The sequence below is a fragment of the Oncorhynchus nerka genome, linkage group LG10 (genome assembly GCF_034236695.1).
Source record: "Oncorhynchus nerka isolate Pitt River linkage group LG10, Oner_Uvic_2.0, whole genome shotgun sequence".
NCBI lineage: Eukaryota > Metazoa > Chordata > Actinopteri > Salmoniformes > Salmonidae > Oncorhynchus > Oncorhynchus nerka.
The window spans coordinates 93793695-93817326 of record NC_088405.1 but is presented as its reverse complement, the minus strand read 5'-3'; the positions used below and the strand labels follow the sequence as shown (position 1 = coordinate 93817326).

Sequence of the window (23632 nt, the reverse complement as noted above, 5' to 3'; positions counted from 1 at the left end):
TGGAAGTAAACACGCACACACACTGGGGTGAATAAATTATTCTCTGGAAGTAAACACGCACACACACTGGGGTGAATCAATTCCCTGGAAGTAAACACGCACACACACTGGGGTGAATCAATTCTCTGGAAGTAAACACGCACACACACTGGGGTGAATAAATTATTCTCTGGAAGTAAACACGCACACACACTGGGGTGAATAAATTATTCTCTGGAAGTAAACACACACACACACTGGGGTGAATCAATTATTCTCTGGAAGTAAACACACACACACACTGGGGTGAATCAATTCCCTGGAAGTAAACACGCACACACACTGGGGTGAATCAATTCCCTGGAAGTAAACACGCACACACACTGGGGTGAATCAATTCCCTGGAAGTAAACACGCACACACACTGGGGTGAATAAATTCTCTGGAAGTAAACACGCACACACACACTGGGGTGAATCAATTCCCTGGAAGTAAACACGCACACACACTGGGGTGAATAAATTCTCTGGAAGTAAACACGCACACACACTGGGGTGAATCAATTCCCTGGAAGTAAACAGACCTACTTGAAATAGGCCTAGGGCCAAGTATTTTAGACACGCTTGATTTAGCTTGAACACTGCAAACTGCAGTAAGTCAATCAGTACAACTGAAGTATTTAATATGCACTTGACCCAGCCCTGGACTAGAGATATGAGTTTATAGATTCTATTTTAAATCAACATGGCAACATTGTTGTGCTGTGTTGTTGTGTTGAACTCATTCCTAAGCAACACACCAGTAAATGAATTCGTTCATTTCCACGGTTCTGTGTTGATCAAACAGATGCAGTTGAATTACATTCAGAACAGAAGATTTCCTTTGATCAACCTATTATTAATGTAAATTGCATTATTGGTTTAATCTTTTATTAATGTATTAATTTATGTCTCTTGCTCATACTTTGTGTTGGCTACCCCCCTACCAAAAATAAATGGCGTTAATGTATATAACATATGTAATGAAGCTGAAGAAGCAGGCAACATAGTCCAAGTTCATTTAATTCCTTCACATAGCGGAATGCATTGACATTTTAATTGTGTGATGAGCAACAACAAAAAAAACATTCCAATATACATTTGGGGAGCTGTTGTTGTAGGCTAAGTTTAGGTCAAGCGTGTCTCTGCTATCTCTGAACACCAGGAAGACAGTGTCATGGGGGGGCTGGTGTGAGAAGGATGTCTGTGACAGATGTTGAATGATCTGATCAGTGGCTCAGTGGAGTCATTATTTGCTTTAATGGACTGGGGACACCTTAGTAACATCTTGTTTTACGGCAAGATAGTATTTGTTTGTTTTGGAGTGAGGGAGAGGGAAAGGGAGAGAGAGAGAGAGGTTTGCTAGGTTAGCGAATGAGGAAGTGTGAGAGAGGGAAGGGTGACGGGGAGGAGGACCGCCTGTGAGGAGAGAGAGAGAGACAGTCAAAGAAAGAGACGAAGAGAGCGAGAGAGGGAGAAAGTCCAACACAGCTACTGAAACGTGTCAGCTGTTGGTTAAGGGAGGCTGAAGAATAATTAAGGGAGGCTGAAGAAGGGAGGTAGAGAGAGAGTGTATGTATACCAGTGGGGTTGAGAGACCTTCTTCTCTCCAGCGGAGCAGCAAGATGAAGAGTTTCATCACAAACACCCTCTCTGACTTCTTCTTCGAGTACGAGACCCCCCGTCAGGTGCTGGTACGGAACAGGAGGGTGGGGGTCGTGTGCCGATTGATCCAGCTGGGGGTCCTGGCTTACATCATCGGGTAAGTCCCCTCCCCTTTTAAAGGATTCTACAAACTCAGAGTGGACTGCATGTAGAGTTAGTGTAAGAGCTGTAGACATCATGTTCCAGCATGTCTATGGCTAAGAAATTCCTCAACTGCAAAATCCATAAACCCAGCTTTTCTTATTTTCATGGCTTGTTACATGACTTGGGGTAATGGCAATCTCTACGAAGTACAACACTACTGTTAATTCATCAAGAGACCTCTAACCAAATCAAGGTGTGATATTTAAGGGTGATGACTTTATAACGTAATTTGGCAACAGTTATTTTTGCATACAGGAGGGCTGTAATGTATGGTATGGATCTCTTGTGGATGAATGACATTTGGTCTAGTTCAGGTTTGATAATTAAGTGTGATGAGTCTAATGACTTACTCTAAATGCAAACAGAAACTATATATTTTTTTGCGTACAGGATGAATGGATGATTAACAGGAACTATATATTTTTTGCGTACAGGATGAATGGATGATTAACAGGAACTATATATTTTTTTGCGTACAGGATGAATGGATGATTAACAGAAACTATATATTTTTTGCGTACAGGATTAATGGATGTTAACAGAAACTATATATTTTTTTGCGTACAGGATGAATGGATGTTAACAGAAACTATATATTTTTTTGCGTACAGGATGAATGGATGATTAACAGAAACTATATATTTTTTTGCGTACAGGATGAATGGATGATTAACAGAAACTATATATTTTTTTGCGTACAGGATGAATGGATGTTAACAGGAACTATCTTATGAGTGTCTGTTGTGGCAGCTGAAATTCACTGAAAAAATATATAAACACAACATGTAAAGTGTTTCATGTTTCATTCAAAAATGTTTGCATACATTTGTTTACATTCCTGTTAGTGAGTGTTCTCCTTTGCCAAGATAATCCATCGACCTAACAGGTGTGGCATATCGAGAAGCTGATTAAACAGCATAATCGTTACACAGGTGCAACTTGTGCTGGGGACAATAAACAGCCACTTTAAAATGTGCAGTTTTGTCACAAAACACAATGCCACAATTTTCTCAAGTTTTGAGGGAGCGTTCAATTGGCATGCTGACTGCAGGAATGTCCACCAGAGCTGTTGCCAGATAATTTAATGTTCATTAATCTACCATAAGCTGCCTCCAACATCGTTTTAGAGAATTTGGCAGTACGTCCAACCGGCCTCACAACCACAGACCACGTGTAACCACGCCAACCCAAGACCGCCACATCCGGCTTCCTCACCTGCCCGGGGGGGGAAGGGGGGGGGCATTACCCCATATATTAGGGCCTAATTTATTTATTTCAATTGACTGTTTCCTTATATTGAACTGTAACTAAGTCAAATCTTTTAAATTGTTGCATGTTTCGTTTATATTTTTTGTTGTTAAGTATATTTATCTGGAGAAATAGTGAGGATGATGGAACAACAGCCGGCATGTTATACAGTTTACTGTTAGAGCTGTAGACATCATGTTCCAGCATGTCTATGGGTAAGAAATTCCTCAACTGCACAATCCATGACCCAGCTTTTCTTATTTTCATGGCTTGTTACATGACTTGGGGTAATGGCGATCTTCACGAAGTACAACACTACTGTTAATTCATCAAGAGACCTCTAACCAAATCAAGGTGTGATATTTAAGGGTGATGACTTTATAACGTAATTTGGCAACAGTTATTTTTGCATACAGGAGGGATGTAATGTATGGTATGGATCTCTCTTGTGGATGAATGACATTTGGTCTAGTTCAGGTTTGATAATTAAGTGTGATGAGTCTAATGACTTACTCTAAATGCAAACAGAAACTATATATTTTTTGCGTACAGGATGAATGGATGATTAACAGGAACTATCTTATGAGTGTCTGTTGTGGCAGCTGAAATTCACTGAAAAAATATATAAACACAACATGTAAAGTGTTTCATGTTTCATTCAAAAATGTTTGCATACATTTGTTTACATTCCTGTTAGTGAGTGTTTCTCCTTTGCCAAGATAATCCATCGACCTAACAGGTGTGGCATATCGAGAAGCTGATTAAACAGCATAATCGTTACACAGGTGCAACTTGTGCTGGGGACAATAAACAGCCACTTTAAAATGTGCAGTTTTGTCACAAAACACAATGCCCCAATTTTCTCAAGTTTTGAGGGAGCGTGCAATTGGCATGTTGACTGCTGGAATGTCCACCAGAGCTGTTGCCAGATAATTTAATGTTCATTAATCTACCATAAGCTGCCTCCAACATCATTTTAGAGAATTTGGCACTACGTCCAACCGGCCTCACAACCACAGACCACGTGTAACCATGCCAACCCAGGACCTCCATATCCGGCTTCTTCAGAGAGAGAGAGGGGGGGGGGGGAGTATTTCTGTCTGTAATAAGCCCTTTTTTGGGGATAAACTCATTCTGATTGGCTGGACCTGGCTCCCCAGTGGGTGGAGCTGCACCCCTCCCCAGTCATATAAAATCCATAGATTAGGGCCTAATTTATTTATTTATTTAATTTGACTGTTTCCTTGTATTGAACTGTAACTAAGTAAAATCTTTTAAATTGTTGCATGTTTCGTTTATATTTTTTGTTGTTAAGTATATTTATCTGGAGAAATAGTGAGGATGATGGAACAACAGCCGGCATGTTATACAGTTTACTGTAAAGCATAGGAGCTAGAGATGAGCTACAACCAGAGACATCAGTCTGGGGTAATAACAAATTAGTCATAGTGGGCCGGACAAGCAAAGAGGTGGGCAGAGCCAGGATCCTATTGGTGCATTATAGCAAATATTTGCATGTTTTGGTTAGAGAACGCCTACTCTGGGAAGTGTGCGTGTGCAATAACTGAATTCGCCTTTGCACTCCTTCTAAACAATGCATTTTTTTTTGCATCTTTGGCAAAGGGTCTACAAAACTGTATTGAGATTAAATGTTTCATCGATGAGTATGTTGGCCAAAATCCAGCTCCCACTGACTGCCACTGGGATTCCTCTCACTACCATATTTGGGGAAATATCTGTCTCATGGTTCTATCTGTGGTAATGCCCTTTCCAGCTCATAGAGATTCGTGTCGAGACAACATAACTTGCTCAGATAGATAGTCACATTGGACCAAACCTCTTAGCTTTGCAAACTTGCTACCACATGTAGGTTTGCAAATAGTACGATGATTCATGGAGGACGAATTCATTCTTTGAAAAGAACATTGCTTTTTCATTTTGTACAATGTACATTTAATGTTGTACTTTGTACTATCTTAATGGAGACAGACTGTGTTATGTTTCAACAAAACAAATGACTTGTTAACACTTGTTAACACTTTCTGTGTGTGCATGCCTGCGTGTGTATTCTGTCTGTATCCATCTTCAGGGAGACAGACTTTAGGACCTACAGGATGTAAGATAGGCTTTGACTCACACAGATAACAATCAAACTTGGGTACACACACAGCTCAGCTGCGTGATTCCCCCCCCCCCTTTGGATAAGGCCGGAAAGTCAAGTGACAATGACATGTCAAAAGTCGATTCTCTGTTGAAAACACATCAGAGAAACGTACAGCACTCAGCTCTGCAGATGAAGTCATACCTGAATTATAGCCCCTCAGGTGTTGTTTTCTTCTCTTCCTACTGTGTCACCTCAAAGTGACCTCAGAGATGTACATTTCTTGGGACATTTTCAGGACAGGTTTCTCAGAGAGAGTCCACACGACAGCTTCTAGAACAACAAGCTTTACCTTTTTGTATGGTGACAGGACATTGTTGTCATGATGCTAAATCAGGGTTCCTCTTTCTTTTATCATTGGTCCTAAACACTCTTTTATCAGGGGCGAAATTCCAAACCACATTCAAGGTTGAACGTTATCACCACCAAAAAAATGCAGAAAAGTTTTCTTTGACTATAAAGTAAAGGTTTAATGGGTTTGTCCCTGAAAGTTAGGTGGTTATCTCCAGTCTCTGTTGATATTAGTGAGTGACCCTGAGCACAACAGTTATTCTGTCAGCGTGAAACCGTTTCCCACCTCCCTACCCTCCATCCTCTCTCCCATCCTCCCTCCATCCAATCCTCCCTCCACCCCTGCCTCTCTCGTTTCCTACTTCCATCCCCACCTCTCTCCTTTCCTCCCTCCATCTCTACCTCTCTCCTTTCCTCCCTCCATCTCCACCTCTCTCTCTCCCTTCCTCCCTCCATCCCTACCTCTCTCCCTTCCTCCCTCCATCTCCACCTCTCTCTCTCCCTTCCTCCCTCCATCCCTACCTCTCTCCCTTCCTCCCTCCATCTCCACCTCTCTCTCTCCCCTCCTCCCTCCATCCCTACCTCTCTCCCCGTGCCACAGCTTTCAGGCCACGTGAGCTCAGGCCGTGATGAACATGGAGCGAGACGTGACTAAGGAGCCTGTCTAGGACTCTCTTCATCAGCAAGACTTTAACAGCTCAGAGATTTAAAAAAAATCACTGGTCTTTCAGCCATGGATCAGACAACTATGGGCCTTAGGAAGACTAGGAAGACTCATAGGAGCTCTTATCTGAAAAACACAGTGCGCTCAGGAAGAGCCACAAAAGACAATCACACATCAGAAAGATCTGTCGCTTGGTCTGTTGGACTTTGTCGCTCTCTCTCTCTCTCTCTCTCTCTCTCTCTCTCTGTCTGTCTGTCTGTCTGTCTGTCTGTCTGTCTGTCTGTCTGTCTGTCTGTCTTTCTGTCTGTCTGTCTGTCTGTCTGTCTGTCTGTCTGTCTGTCTGTCTGTCTGTCCGTCCGTCCGTCGTCCGTCTGTCCGTCCATCCGTCCGTCCGTCCGTCCGTCCACCAGGACTTGGGGATACAGAACAGATACAGATCTTACTTAGATTGTCATTTCACGCTTTGGTTTCCTGTAATGTGATTGTTCTGACTGTTCTCTCTATGTGGACCTCCATTCCAATTCAGAGACAACAGCAGCGATGGGATATATAGTCATAGCTTTTGATGCAGACATCCAGTTGAAATGTACCAGTTTATTTTTGAAAAGTTGAATATCATCCAAACAAGTGAGTGAGTGAGTGCGTGCGAGAGTGTGTGTGTGTGTGTGTGTGTGTGTGTGTGCGTGTGACACTTGTGATTTCAGCTGTAAGGCCGGCGCAGGGAGTTGTAGATGTGTTTCTGGGGCTTGATGCTAATAGTTTATTGCTTTATACCTCCTTTATATAACACCAGTATCCATCCTTTAACATACACCACCGTTCAAAGGATTGGAGTCACTTAGAAATGTCTGTGTTTTTGAAAGGAAAGCACATTTTCTGTCCATTAAAATAACATCAAATCGATCAGAAATACAGTGTAGACATTGTTAATGTTGTAAATGACTATTGTAGCTGGAAACGGCAGATTTGTAATGGAACATCTACATAAGTGTACAGAGGCCCATTATCAGCAACCATCACTCCTGTGTTCCAATGGCACATTGTATTAGCTAATCCAAGTTTATAACTTTAAAAGGCTAATTGATCATTAGAAAATCATTTTGCAATTATGTTAGCACAGCTGAAAACTGTTGTGCTGATTAAAGAAGCAATTATACTGTCCTTCTTCAGATTAGTTGTGTATCTGGAGCATCAGCATTTGTGGGTTCGATTACAGGCTCAAAAGGGCCAGAAACAAAGAACTTTATTCTGAAACTCGTCAGTCTATTCTTGTTCTGAGACATGAAGGCTATTCCATGCGAGAAATTGCCAAGAAACTGAAGGTCTCGTACAATGCTGTGTACTGCTCCCTTCACAGAACAGAGCAAACTGGCCCTAACCAGAATAGGAAGAGGAGTGGGAGGCCCCTGTGCACAACTGAGCAAGAGGACAAGTACATTAGAGTGTCTAGTTTGAGAAACAGACGCCTCACAAGTCCTCAACTGGTAGCTTCATTAAAAAGTACCTGCAAAACACCAGTCTCAACGTCAACAGTGAAGAGGAGACTCCGGGATGCTGGCCTTCTAGGCAGGTCCTTTTACAGCTGCACCATTGAGAGCATCTGACCGCAAGACACTACAGAGGGTAGTGCGTACGGGCTAGTACATCACCGAGGCCAAGCTTCCTGCCATCCAGGACCTCTATACCAGGCGGTGCCAGAAGAAGGCCCTAAAAATGGTCAAAGAAAAGCCAGTCTAATCATAGACTGTTTTCTCTGCTACCGCACGGCAAGCGGTACTGGAGCACCAAGTCTAGGTCCAAGAGGCTTCTAAACAGCTTCTACCCCCAAGCCATAAGACTCCTGAACAGCTAATCAAATGGCTACCCAGACTATTTGTATTTTCTTAAAACGGCATTGTTGGTTAAGGGCTTGTAAGTAAGCATTTCACTGTAAGGTCTACACCTGTTGGTTAAGGGCTTGTAAGTAAGCATTTCACTGTAAGGTCTACACCTGTTGGTTAAGGGCTTGTAAGTAAGCATTTCACTGTAAGGTCTACACCTGTTCGTCGCATGTGACAAATACAATTTGATTTGGGATTTTGGATTTACTTTTAGGTATGTCTAAATTTTGCCGTTACATTTAAGAAGTTTTAAGATATCAGATGTTTTGTTTATAAATACTTTGCTACAATGACACAGTTATCTTAGTTATCTACGTACCTCATTCCTAGCTTTTAGCATGTGCACACAGTTAGTACACATCATGCTTTTTTCAGATTCCACAATTATTATTTATTTGTGGACACTACATCACTTCGCTCCCTCTCTTGCTCTTGGTCCTCATCTTTGTAAGTCACCTTGATTTAGGACCTGTGTGTTTTATCAGTTTCTTTTTTAAAGTATTTAGTGAACTCCATGACAGTAACTAAAGCAAGGGGCTATAGCAGCACACAAGTAGACTACAGATGCATGCTGGGCTCACAAAGTGAGCGTACTGGAGAGCTACTGGAGTGAAATTGGAGCGGGCCTACACACCTGCCTTTGGGAATCTGGCTCTGCACTCCTCGCTCCACTCACTCATATACTCTAGCTCTGCACTAGATTCCCAAAGGGAATCATATACTCTAGCTCTGCACTAGATTCCCAAAGGGAATTATATACTCTAGCTCTGCACTAGATTCCCAAAGGGAATCATATACTCTAGCTCTGCACTAGATTCCCAAAGGGAATCATATACTCTAGCTCTGCACTAGATTCCCAAAGGGAATCATATACTCTAGCTCTGCACTAGATTCCCAAAGGGAATAATATACTCTAGCTCTGCACTAGATTCCCAAAGGGAATCATATACTCTAGCTCTGCACTAGATTCCCAAAGGGAATCATATACTCTAGCTCTGCACTAGATTCCCAAAGGGAATCATATACTCTAGCTCTGCACTAGATTCCCAAAGGGAATAATATACTCTAGCTCTGCACTAGATTCCCAAAGGGAATCATATACTCTAGCTCTGCACTAGATTCCCAAAGGGAATCATATACTCTAGCTCTGCACTAGATTCCCAAAGGGAATCATATACTCTAGCTCTGCACTAGATTCCCAAAGGGAATCATATACTCTAGCTCTGCACTAGATTCCCAAAGGGAATCATATACTCTAGCTCGCATACACACTTAGAAGACCTTAACTTGAAAACAATGGGAAAAAAGCGGCAATAGTACTGTTTGTCCATCTGTTGACGCCGTAGCCAGTATACACGTCCTCAAACTTGTCAGAATGAATCTAAGATAACTCAAGAAATCTGTCATAAATGTTTACATTTTCTTAGTTGCGCAATTGTACATCTAACTAAGATGTTTGGTGCAGTATTTATCAAGTAAAAATTGTGCATGATAACGAGTCGTCTATCATTGAACGACACCAAACACTTCATTGAACAAACACTTCATTGAACAAACACTTCATTGAAAAAACACTTTATTGAACAACCACTTCATTGAACAAACAATTCATTGAACAAACACTTCATTGAAGACTTTGGCTTCTGAACTTCAGCCTGCCTTGAAAAATAAAACGTGTGTGCACGAACAGCCGATAAAAACCTTGCCAAATGCCAAAAAGAACACAAACGTCACAAAATGTCATCATAAAATATCCACTAACTGTTCCTAACACTTTAGCATGCGAATCAAAACAAGTCAACTTTATTTGTCACATGCGGCGAATACAACAAGTGTAGACTTTACCGTGAAATGTTTACATACAAGCCCTTAACCAACAGTGCAGTTCAAGAAGAAGAAAAAAAGGGATGCTTTACTGTTGGCATGACACAGGACTGATGGTAGCGCTCACCTTGTCTTCTCCGGACAGACTTGGCGAAAACTTTTGGCCACGACTGTACAGATGAACTCAACTAGCCTAGTTGTGTTCTTAGGCAAAATTGTGAGTGAGCCCACTCCCTTGGCTGACAAGCAACCCCACACATGAATGGTCTCAGGATGCTTTACTGTTGGCATGACACAGGACTGATGGTAGCGCTCACCTTGTCTTCTCCAGACAGACTTTTTTGTTTGTTTTTGCCCCAGACAATCGGAAAGGGGATTATTCAGAGAAAATTACTTCAGCAGTCCAATCCCTGAACCGTTTGCAGAATATCAGTTTGTCCCTGTGTTTTTTCTGGAGGGAAGTGGCTTCTTTGCTGCCCTTCTTGACACCAAGCCATCCTCCAAAAGTATTTTCCTCACTGTGCGTGCAGATGCACTCACACCTGCCTGCTGCCATTCCTGAGCAAGCTCTGTGCTGGTGGTGCCCCGATCCCGCAGCTGAATCAACTTTAGGAAACGGTCCTGGTGCTTCCTGGACTTTCTTGGGCGCCCTGAAGCCTTCTTCACAAAAATTGAACCGCTCTCCTTGAAGTTCTTGATGTTCCGATACATGGTTGATTTAGGTTCAACCTTACTGGCAGCAATATCCTTGCCTGTGAAGACCTTTTTGTGCAAAGCAATGATGATGGCACGTGTTTCCTTGCAGGTAACTATGGTTGACAGAGGAAGAACAATGATTACAAGCACCACCCTCCTTTTGAAGCTTCCAGTCTGTTTTTTGTACTCAATCAGCATAACAGAGTAATCTACAGCCTTGTCCTCGTCAACACTCACACCTGTGTTAACGAGAGAATCACTGACATGATGACAGCTGGTCCTTTTGTGGCAGGGCTGAAATGCAGTGGAAATGTTTTTTGGGGATTCAGTTCATTTGCATGGCAAAGTGGGACTTTGCAATTTATTGCAAATCATCTGTTCACTCTTCATAACATTCTGGAGTATATGCAAATTGCCATCATACAAACTGAGACAGCAGACTTTGTGAAAACTTATATTTGTGTCATTCTCAATACTTTTTGCCATGACTGTACATGCAGGTGGGGTGGGTGGGGTCTAGGGTGTCCGGGAGGATGCTGTTGATGTGAGCCATGACCAGCCTTTCAAAGCACTTCATGGCTACCGACATGAGTGCCACGGTGCGGTAATCATATCATTTAGGCAGATTACCTTCGCTTCCTTGGGCACAGGGACTATGGTGGTCTGCTTGAAACATGTAGGTATTACAAAACTCAGTCAGGGAGAGGTTGAAAATGTCAGTGAAGGTACTTGCCAGTTGGTCCGCGCATACTTTGAGTACATATCCTGGTAATCCATCTGGCCCAGCGGCTTTGTGAATGTTGACCTGTTTAAAGGTTTTGTTCACATCGGCTACCGAGAGCGTTATCACACAGTAATCCAGAACAGATGGTGCTCTCGTGATTGCTTCAGAGTTGCTTACCTCGAAGCGAGCATAAAAGGCATTTAGCTCGTCTGGGAGGCTCACGTCACTTGGCAGCACTGGGTTTCCCTTTGTAGTCAGTAATCATTTTCAAGCTCCGCCACATCCGATGAGCATCAGAGCCGGTGTAGTAGGAATCAGTCTCACTCCTGTTTTGACGCTTTGCTTGTTTGATGGTTCGTCTGAGGGCATCGTGGGATTTCTTATAAGCGTCCAGATTAGTCCCCCGCTCCTTGAAAGCGGCAGCTCTAGCCCTTAGCTCGATGCGGATGTCGCCTGTAATCCATGGCTTCTGGTTGGGATATGTACGTTCAGTCACTGTGGGTCTTGCTGTCTTCATGTATAATAGACAGTTCTGTTAGGGTCTAGCTGTTTTGATGCATATTGGACTGTTAGGGTCAGAACGAGTGAATACATTTCAATCGAGACTTAACTGAATGAAGAACATAGACAGAATGCAATTATGAAGGTTTATTAAAACAGTATTGGGGGGATGGCCTGGTCTCCGACAGATGACACCTGGAGCCAGATGCCGGGATAGCAGAAGCTCTTTGATGGGCAGCTGGCATCAGAAGCCCACCGGGCTGGGACAAAGAGGTTCAGATGACAGACCTTCAGTTGGTGGAGGGTAGCCGATGTAACTTTTGCTACATAGACAGCAATTAAGAGACAAGGGTAAGCAATCATTTAAATTCTGTCCATCATAAGATTTACACCCATTGGTGAGAAGAGGAGAAGAGAGCAACGTGATCATTCCAGAGGTGTATGCCCATAGGTCTCCTCAAAAGTGTGGTGAAATTACATTCTCCTACTGTAGCTCATTGGCTAGAACATAATAGGTCAATGACATTTTGATTGGTTAATTGATAGTAGAGGAGGAGGACTGACATGGCTCTGTGATGATGAGACTGTTTGTAAATATGACAAATAGAAAGTTCCCACTGTGCCCATGATAAAAGATGCAATGTATATACGTTATACTACTGAAACAATATTTAATGTGTGAAGAGACATTCAGACCAGCCTTAGTGATTTAACTTTTACATTTTAACTTTAAATTTGATTTTAACTTTATTTAACCCGACCACTAACAGCACAACTCCAGTCCTCCAGTACCCCCAACAGCCCAACTCCAGTCCTCCAGTACCCCCAACAGCCCAACTCCAGTCCTCCAGTACCCCTAACAGCCCAACTCCAGTCCTCCAGTACCCCCAACAGCCCAACTCCAGTCCTCCAGTACCCCCAACAGCCCAACTTCAGTCCTCCAGTACCCCCAACAGCCCAACTCCAGTCCTCCAGTACCCCTAACAGCCCAACTCCAGTCCTCCAGTACCCCCAATAGCCCAACTCCAGTCCTCCAGTACCCCCAACAGCCCAACTTCAGTCCTCCAGTACCCCCAACAGCCCAACTCCAGTCCTCCAGTACCCCCAACAGCCCAACTCCAGTCCTCCAGTACCCCCAACAGCCCAACTCCAGTCCTCCAGTACCCCCAACAGCCCAACTCCAGTCCTCCAGTACCCCCAACAGCCCAACTCCAGTCCTCCAGTACCCCCAACAGCCCAACTCCAGTCCTCCAGTACCCCCAACAGCCCAACTTCAGTCCTCCAGTACCCCCAACAGCCCAACTCCAGTCCTCCAGTACCCCTAACAGCCCAACTCCAGTCCTCCAGTACCCCCAACAGCCCAACTTCAGTCCTCCAGTACCCCCAACAGCCCAACTCCAGTCCTCCAGTACCCCTAACAGCCCAACTCCAGTCCTCCAGTACCCCCAATAGCCCAACTCCAGTCCTCCAGTACCCCCAACAGCCCAACTTCAGTCCTCCAGTACCCCCAACAGCCCAACTCCAGTCCTCCAGTACCCCCAACAGCCCAACTCCAGTCCTCCAGTACCTCCAACAGCCCAACTCCAGTCCTCCAGTACCCCCAACAGCCCAACTTCAGTCCTCCAGTACCCCCAACAGCCCAACTCCAGTCCTCCAGTACCCCCAACAGCCCAACTCCAGGGGACTCGATACTGTATTGGAACTCTATACTGTATTGGAACTCTATGTTCTGGTATTGGAACTCCATACTGTTCTGGTATTGGAACTCTATACTGTATTGGAAATCTACACTGTTCTGGTATTGGAACTCTATACTGTTCTGGTATTGGAACTCTATACTGTTCTGGCATTGGAACTCTATACTGTGTTGGAACTCTATACTGTTCTGGCATTGGAACTCTATACTGTATTGGAACTCTACACTCTTCTGGCATTGGATCTCTATACTGTTCTGGTATTGGAACTCTATACTGTTCTGGTATTGGACCTCTATACTGTTTTGGAACTATATACTGTATTGGAACTCTATACTGTTCTGGTATTGGAACTCTATACTGTATTGGAACTCTACACTGTATTGGAACTCTACACTGTATTGGAACTCTATACTGTTCTGGTATTGGACCTCTATACTGTTTTGGAACTATATACTGTATTGGAACTCTATACTGTTCTGGTATTGGAACTCTATACTGTATTGGAACTCTACACTGTATTGGAACTCTACACTGTATTGGAACTCTATACTGTTCTGGTATTGGAACTCTATACTGTTCTGGTATTGGAACTCTATACTGTTCTGGTATTGGAGCTCTACACTGTTCTGGTATTGGAACTCTACACTGTGCTGGTCTTGGAACTCTACACTGTTTTGGTATTGGAGCTCTACACTGTTTTGGTATTGGAGCTCTACACTGTTTTGGTATTGGAGCTCTACACTCTTCTGGTATTGGAGCTCTACACTGTTCTGGTATTGGAGCTCTACACTCTTCTGGTATTGGAGCTCTACACTGTTCTGGTATTGGAGCTCTACACTGTTCTGGTCTTGGAACTCTACACTGTTTTGGTATTGGAGCTCTACACTGTTCTGGTATTGGAGCTCTACACTGTTCTGGTATTGGAACTCTACACTGTTCTGGTCTTGGAGCTCTACACTGTTCTGATCTTGGAACTCTACACTGTACTGGTATTGGAGCTCTACACTGTTCTGGTCTTGGAACTCTACTCTGTTTTGGTATTGGAGCTCTACACTGTTCTGGTCTTGGAGCTCTACACTGTTCTGGTCTTGGAGCTCTACACTGTTCTGGTATTGGAGCTCTACACTGTTCTGGTATTGGAGCTCTACACTGTTCTGGTATTGGAGCTCTACACTGTTCTGGTCTTGGAACTCCACACTGTTTTGGTATTGGAACTCTATACTGTACTACATAAATGAATGACATTTGAATCTGGAGGGGATAAATACTTGGCCATTGGTTTGTGGCTGTTTAAATTCAAATTCATACTGGCATTAATCAGTATTGATTGTCCCAGAAGTTTGAACATATACTTGAAAGAACTCTGAATGTATGATGAGTGTTTATGTGATCATCGTTTAGGTTTCAGAGAGGGTATATTTGACTTATTTTGTTTATCGTTTTTATCTAACAGAGTTCTGTGGTAAAAACTAGTCCTCATATTTGACCACTTTTGTCCCCACTTGTTCTCTTCATGGCTATAGTGAGTCCACTAAAAGGCCAGTCTGAATATCTACTGAAGAAATGGCACAGGAGGTGCCACAGCTGCTACTAATAGCCACTATGTAGACCAGGAAAATGTACTTTAGTTCAGGGATTATCTACAGTGGTGCCATACTAAATATTAAAGGCCTCAATGTGAATAGGGTGAGAATGGGGACCGTGTGTTTTTACACGGTGTCTGATTGTGAAGTCCCCCCCCCCCCCTCTTTAAGTTAGCACTTAGGAGACATGTTCAGTTCATCTGGATCTAGGTTATGTTTATCTCAACTGGTTACTAACTATTTTGCTTTGTAATTCTCAGGCTTCATTTGAATTTTCACATTCAGATTAGTCACACTTTGAAGATATTCCATTGTCTGTTTCCTCTTTCTGAAGAAATATACAAAGAAACCAGTGCAATTTAAATCAACAATCTGAAACACGATGTCACAACCATTCAGTAAGTTCTTCAGAAAGAGAAAATGACTGTTGTACTTCCCTGTCTGTTGTTTGCAACAGCATCTACTCTTATTTAGTATGTTTAACTTAAACACTTGTCTGTTAACTTTAATAATATTGAAGTAAAAATTGTGTATATTAACAATTCAAATGTTAAGATTTGTTTTTCAGTAAATTAACCTTTTAAGGATGAATGTGTTTTGCCTTGCCTCTGAGGGTTGTCTGCTAATGCTGATGTTCTAACTTTTAGTAGCCCCCCCCGAGTCCCTACACAGCTACTTGATCTATTGGAAACTGTGATATCAACACAGCTGGATTTCAAGTCTGTAATGATGTCTTTGTTATAAGCATTTGTAACACACTTTGACTAGCATAGAAAACTGAAATGTTATCATTTGCCCTGTTTTGTTTGTACTTTGTGTTTCCAATTTAAATATTGGGGTTATGTCGTAGCTCACCTGCTCTGACCTCACAGTAGGTGACATAAAGCAGGAAGAGTAATTACATTTAAACAATGGAATGTGAATATTTATCTTATTATTTCACCAAACTTCATAATCATTTCTCTGATATGGTACGAAAGGTTTGACAATCATTATTTCGATTTTATAATTATTGTATTGGCATTGAGGATCGGTTTGTGAAATTGACATGTGGCTATGGCTTTGAACAATATGGAGTACATTTGTTTTGTCAGGTTTTAGTGACCCTACGACAACCTAATTGAAGTTCAGTTTTTTAATAATCAGCGCTAGGGCAGTGAGCTGTGCTATTAGACCTGTAATGATATGAATTAACTTCATGATACTGAGGAAACAGAAGTGCCATAACTTCCATACCAGTATTATTCTCATATTGGTTTTCAAGATCACCATGTAGTTCAATTTGGATTATTCTGCAATTTAAATGATCTAATTGAATAATTCTGGGCTCCCGAATGACGCAGCGGTCTAAGGCAGTGCATCTCAGTGCTACAGGTGTCACTACAAGACCCTGGTTTGATTCCAGATCTTGGTTCGAATCCCTCATCGGTTGCAACACTCACTACCGAGTTCCAAACTGTCTCTGGAAGCAGTTTCAGCACAAGAACTGTTCATTGGGAGCTTCATGAAATGGGTTTCCATGACCGAGCAGCCGCACACAAGCCTAAGATCACCATGCTCAATGCCAAGTGTCGGCTGGAGTGGTGTAAAGCTCGCTGCCATTGGCCTCTGGAGCAGTGGAAATGTGTTCTCTGGAGTGATGAATCCCGCTTGACCATCTAGCAGTCCGACAGACGAATTTGGGTTTGGTGGATGCCAGGAGAACGCTACCTGCCCCAATGCATTGTGCCAACGGTAAAGTTTGGTGGAGGAGGAATATTGGTCTGGGGCTGGTTTTCATGGTTCGGGCTAATCCCCTTAGTTCCAGTGGAGGGAAATCTTAACGCTACAGCATACAACGTCATTCTACATGATTCATGGCAAGAGTTTGGGGAAGGCCCTTTCCTGTTTCAGCATGACAATGCCCCCGTGCACAAAGCGAGGTCCTTACAGAAATGGTTTATCGAGATTGATGTGTAAGAACTTGACTGGTCTTTACAGAGCCCTGACCTCAACTCCATCGAACAACTTTGGGATGAACTGGAATGCCGACTACGAGCCTAATCGCCCAACATCAGTGCCCGAACTCCCTAATACTCTTATGGCTGAATGAAAGCAGGTCCCCGCAGCAATGTTCCAACAACAAGTGGAAAGCCTTAACAGAAGACTGGAGGCTGTTACAGCAGCAAAGGGGGGGACCAACTCCATATTAATGTCCATGATTTAGGAATGAGATGTTCGACAAGCAGGGGTCCAGATACACTACATGACTAAAAGTATCTCTGACGCTGAAACGACTAGCATGAGTCTGGTTCCTCTCAAAGTTTCTGCCTTCCAGGGATCATTTCCTTACCACTGTTCTTCCCCTTTTTTAGGGTCTTGGCCGTGTTCCTGTCAACAACAACTGTTGGGGCTTTATGAAAATGTCTGATTGACTGGTGGTATCCTGTGTCCTGTCCAGGTGGGTGTTCATCTATGAGAAAGGCTACCAGTCGTCAGACACGGCCGTGGGTTCCGTCTTGACTAAGATGAAGGGGGTGGGATACACCAATGTGACCGGAGAGGAGAGGATCTGGGACGTGGCTGACTATGTCTTCCCTGTACAGGTGGGTCATTGGCTGAGTGTGGACCGACTAAGGTATTATTGTTATAAGAAGGACATTTTACTGAATGAATGAGTGACCTGAAAGGTCACAGATCTCTAGAACCTTTAGGAACTGAGTCTCACAGGACATCTACCAGTGTTCTGTAGTAGTAGTGTAATAGTAGTGTGGTAGTCATGTAATAGTAGTGTGGTAGTAGTGTAATAGTAGTGTAGTGTGGTAATTGTGTAGTAAGGCAATAGTAGTGTAGTAAGGTAATAGTAGTGTAGTAATAGTGTGATAAGTTAATAGCATCGTAGTAGTAGTGTAGTATTGTAGTAGTAGTGTGGTAGTAGTGTAGAAAGGTAAGAGTAGCGTAATGTAGTAGTAGTGTAATAGTATTGTAATATTAGTGTAGTAGTGTAGTAGCAGTGTAATACGGTAATAGTGGTGTAAAATAGTAGTGTAGTAAAGTAATAGTAGTGTGGTAGTATTGTAGTAAGGTGTAGTAATAGTAGTGTAGTAATGTAATAGTAGTGTAACAGTAGTGTAATGGTGTAGTAAGGTAATAGTATTGTAATGGTAATGTAATAGTATTGTAATAGTAGTGTAGTAATGTAATAGTATTGTAATAGTAATGTAATAGTATTGTAATAGTAGTGTAGTAGTTTAGTAAGGTAAAAGGTATGTGGTAGAAGTGTAATAGTATTGCAATAGTGTAATAAGAAGGTAATAGTAGCGTGGTAGTAGTGTTGTAGTTTAGTGGTATTGTAGTCGTAGTGTAGTAAGGTAGTAGTAGTGTAGTATTGGAATAGTAGTGTAGTAGTGTTGTAAGGTAATAGCAGTGTAGTAGTAGTGTAGTAGTATTGGAATCATAGTGTAGTAGTGTCGTAAGGTAATGGTATTGTAATAGTATTGTAATAGTAGTGTAGTAGTAGTGTAGTAGTGTAGTAAGGTAATAGTAGTGTAGTAGTATTGTACTAGTGGTGTAGTAAGGTAGTAGTAGTGTAGTAGTATTGTAATAGTAGTGTAGAAATGTAATAGTAGTGTAATAGTAGTGTACTAAGGTAAATGTTGTGTAGTAGAATTCTTCTAGGAGTGCAATAGTGTAATAATAAGGTAATAGTAGTGTGGTAGTAGTGTTGTAGTTGATTAGTGACATTGTAGTAGTAGTGTAATAGTAGTGTAGTAGTGGTGTAGTAAGATAATAGTAGTGTAGTAAGGTAATAGTATTGTAATAGTAGTGTAGTAGTTTCGTAAGGTAATAGTATTGTAATAGTGGTGTAGTAGTATTTTAGTAGTACTGTTGACATATTGTAATAGTAGCGTAGTAGTATTTTAGTAGTAGTGTTGACATATTGTAATAGTAGTCTAGTAGTGTCATAAGGTAATAGTAGTGTAGACGTATTGTAATAGTAGTGTAGTAGTATTTTAGTAGTAGTGTTGACGTATTGTAATAGTAGCGTAGTAGTATTTTAGTAGTAGTGTAGACTTATTGTAATAGTAGCGTAGTAGTATTTTAGTCGTAGTGTTGACGTATTGTAATAGTAACGTAGTAGTATTTTAGTAGTAGTGTAGACGTATTGTAATAGTAGTGTAGTAGTATTTTAGTAGTAGTGTTGACGTATTGTAATAGTAGCGTAGTAGTATTTTAGTAGTAGTGTAGACATATTGTAATAGTAGTGTAGTAGTATTTTAATAGTAGTGTTGACGTATTGTAATAGTAGCGTAGTAGTATTTTAGTAGTAGTGTAGACGTATTGTAATAGTAGTGTAGTAGTATTGTAATAGTAGTGTTGACGTATTGTAATAGTAGTGTAGACATATTGTAATAGTAGTATTTTAGTAGTAGTGTAGACGTATTGTAATAGTAGTATTTTAGTAGTAGTGTTGACATATTGTAATAGTAGCGTAGTAGTATTTTAGTAGTAGTGTTGACGTATTGTAATAGTAGTATTTTAGTAGTAGTGTTGACATATTGTAATAGTAGTGTAGTAGTATTTTAGTAGTAGTGTTGACGTATTGTAATAGTAGTGTAGTAGTATTTTAGTAGTAGTGTAGACGTATTGTAATAGTAGTATTTTAGTAGTAGTGTTGACGTATTGTAATAGTAGTGTAGTAGTATTTTAGTATTAGTGTTGACGTATTGTAATAGTAGTGTAGTAATATTTTAGTAGTAGTGTTGACGTATTGTAATAGTAGTGTAGTAGTATTTTAGAAGTAGTGTTGACGTATTGTAATAGTAGTGTAGTAGTATTTTAGTATTAGTGTTGACGTATTGTAATAGTAGTGTAGTAGTATTTTAGTAGTAGTGTTGACGTATTGTAATAGTAGTGTAGTAGTATTTTAGTAGTAGTGTTGACGTATTGTAATAGTAGTCTAGTAGTGTCATAAGGTAATAGTAGTGTAGACGTATTGTAATAGTAGTGTAGTAGTATTTTAGTAGTAGTGTTGACGTATTGTAATAGTAGCGTAGTAGTATTTTAGTAGTAGTGTAGACTTATTGTAATAGTAGGGTAGTAGTATTTTAGTCGTAGTGTTGACGTATTGTAATAGTAACGTAGTAGTATTTTAGTAGTAGTATAGACGTATTGTAATAGTAGTGTAGTAGTATTTTAGTAGTAGTGTTGACGTATTGTAACAGTAGCGTAGTAGTATTTTAGTAGTAGTGTAGACATATTGTAATAGTAGTGTAGTAGTATTTTAATAGTAGTGTTGACGTATTGTAATAGTAGCGTAGTAGTATTTTAGTAGTAGTGTAGACGTATTGTAATAGTAGCGTAGTAGTATTTTAGTAGTAGTGTAGACATATTGTAATAGTAGTGTAGTAGTATTTTAATAGTAGTGTTGACGTATTGTAATAGTAGCGTAGTAGTATTTTAGTAGTAGTGTTGACGTATTGTAATAGTAGTCTAGTAGTGTCATAAGGTAATAGTAGTGTAGACGTATTGTAATAGTAGCGTAGTAGTATTTTAGTAGTAGTGTAGACGTATTGTAATAGTAGCGTAGTAGTATTTTAGTAGTAGTGTAGACATATTGTAACAGTAGCGTAGTAGTATTTTAGTAGTAGTGTAGACATATTGTAATAGTAGTGTAGTAGTATTTTAATAGTAGTGTTGACGTATTGTAATAGTAGCGTAGTAGTATTTTAGTAGTAGTGTAGACGTATTGTAATAGTAGTATTTTAGTAGTAGTGTTGACGTATTGTAATAGTAGTGTAGTAGTATTTTAGTAGTAGTGTTGACGTATTGTAATAGTAGCGTAGTAGTATTTTAGTAGTAGTGTAGACATATTGTAATAGTAGTGTAGTAGTATTTTAATAGTAGTGTTGACGTATTGTAATAGTAGCGTAGTAGTATTTTAGTAGTAGTGTAGACGTATTGTAATAGTAGTGTAGTAGTATTGTAATAGTAGTGTTGATTTATTGTAATAGTAGTATTTTAGTAGTAGTGTTGACATATTGTAATAGTAGCGTAGTAGTATTTTAGTAGTAGTGTTGACGTATTGTAATAGTAGTGTAGTAGTATTTTAGTAGTAGTGTTGATTTATTGTAATAGTAGTATTTTAGTAGTAGTGTTGACGTATTGTAATAGTAGTATTTTAGTAGTAGTGTTGACGTATTGTAATAGTAGTGTAGTAGTATTTTAGTAGTAGTGTTGACGTATTGTAATAGTAGTGTAGTAGTATTTTAGTAGTAGTGTTGACGTATTGTAATGGTAGTGTAGTAGTATTTTAGTAGTAGTGTTGACGTATTGTAATAGTAGTATTTTAGTATTAGTGTTGACGTATTGTAATAGTAGTGTAGTAGTATTTAGTAGTAGTGTTGACGTATTGTAATAGTAGTGTAGTATAAAGTACTAAAGAGAGATTCATCTACGGAAGTCAGAAGACGTCTGACAGACTGACGAAGATAAAGATTACAGAGACAGCAGTTTAAAACACTCACATCCTGATCGTCAACAAACAGGCGTGAGAGAGAGATACTGTACCTAACTTTCCCCAGCGGTTCTTTTTGTACGCACCCTGATCCTGCTCACACGTTAGGCAAATACAGAGACAAACATGAGACTCTCTGTAAACAAAGTGACAGTTCATTGTTTGCCCGTATCTAAGCCGTAAAGCAAACACTACTGTGTGCTCTGAGAGGCGTGACCACGCTTGGTCTATCTCATTCGGAACTGGTTGACTGACAGTCACGAGGAGGGAGATCAATGTCAAAGAAGATGATAAAACACATATCAAGATTATACAGTCTGTCATCTTATGTCCGTATCTATTTACCTATAATATTCAAGATATCTACCTGAAGATGACCTTGTCTGTTATAATGATCTATGGCGTTTGTTTATCTATTCACGGTATCTACCTGAGTATCATGGTGATTCCCAAAACAATTACATTGATACTGGTTATATAGTATTGGATTCAGTTATTCAACACTGTGTTACACCCAAAAGCATTTATTTTCTAGACTATGAAAATAGGTAGTACATTGGGCATTTACAGTAGTATGAAAATAGGTAGCACATTGAGCATTTACAGTAGTATGAAAATAGGTAGCACATTGAGCATTTACAGTAGTATGAAAATAGGTAATACATTGACCATTTACAGTAGTATGAAAATAGGTACCACATTGAGCATTTACAGTAGTATGAAAATAGGTAGCACATTGAGCATTTACAGTAGTATGAAAATAGGTACCACATTGAGCATTTACAGTGGTATGAAAATAGGTAGCACATTGAGCATTTACAGTAGTATGAAAATAGGTAGCACATTGAGCATTTACAGTAGTATGAAAATAGGTAATACATTGACCATTTACAGTAGTATGAAAATAGGTAGCACATTGAGCATTTACAGTAGTATGAAAATAGGTAGCACATTGAGCATTTACAGTAGTATGGTCTTGTACTATTGTCACTACACAGACATATTGTTACGGTTTTCTTCCGTTGAAGGAGAGTCGGACCAAAATGCAGCGTGGTAATTTTGATACATGTTTAATGGCGAAGAAAAACGAACAATACAAAAACAACAAACGGAATGTGAAAACCTATACAGCCTATCTGGTGACAACTAACACAGAGACAGGAACAATCACCCACGAAACACTCAAAGAATATGGCTGCCTAAATATGGTTCCCAATCAGAGACAACGATAATCACCTGACTCTGATTGAGAACCGCCTCAGGCAGCCCACAGACTATGCTAGACACCCCCAAGACGAAACACACCACAATAAACCCATGTCACACCCTAGCCTGACCAAATAAATGAAGATAAACACAATATATTTCGACCAGGGCGTGACACATATCTTAATTAGATTCATCCACAATTCAATTATACTGACTAACTGCATTGTCAATTAGCTGCATTCTATAACATTGACAGGAATTGATGCTATCCCATCTGTCTCTTTGCATGATAATAACCACTTCTTCCCGATGTGGTCACAATCAGTGACCGGAATTACTCAAGCATGCCATCCAGACGTGGGTTTAAATACTATTTAATATCTTTCAAATACATTAGCCTGCCTTGAGTGTTTAATCAAGCTCAGCTAAATTGTTTTAAATAGTATTTGAACCCAGGTCTGATGACATCTAATGCAGTTACCCAGGCAGGAGGGCTCCAGTACCAGTCCTTATTAATGCAGGGCCACATGTACTGTGCTATATATGGCCTCTACATATGAGTTAGTTTACATTGACGTGAACGACATCATGGTCAAGACTCAGGAGAAGGCCAATAGAAGGAAACCGGATAGCGAGGGTCATAGAAATAGTGTTACTAGAACGAGGAAGTGCCTAGGCCAGGGCTATTTTACTGCACCCTCATGTTAATTCAGTCATTATATTTCTATGGGGAGGGGCTATAGGTCTGTTATCATAACAACGGTGACAAAAGGTTTGTCATGTTGTAACAAATGTTACACATTTAGACCAGTGAACTATCAAGTTAGTTGGG

General features: G+C 40.7%; 1 protein-coding gene across 4 annotated transcripts in view; it reads left to right on the top strand.

The window, feature by feature from the left end:
* Window positions 1-1382: 1382 nt before the first annotated feature.
* Window positions 1383-23632, top strand: part of LOC115124693 (P2X purinoceptor 1-like) — a 59476-nt gene continuing 37226 nt past the window's right edge. The window contains exons 1-2 of one of the 4 annotated variants that reach the window (XM_065023951.1): window positions 1383-1779; window positions 17536-17680. In XM_065023951.1, coding sequence (XP_064880023.1) covers window positions 1592-1779; window positions 17536-17680 — 333 coding nt within the window. In that variant the 5' untranslated portion in view covers window positions 1383-1591. The remainder of the gene's footprint in view (window positions 1780-17535; window positions 17681-23632) is intronic. The other 3 variants (XM_065023948.1, XM_065023947.1, XM_065023949.1) reach the window with 3 other exon arrangements.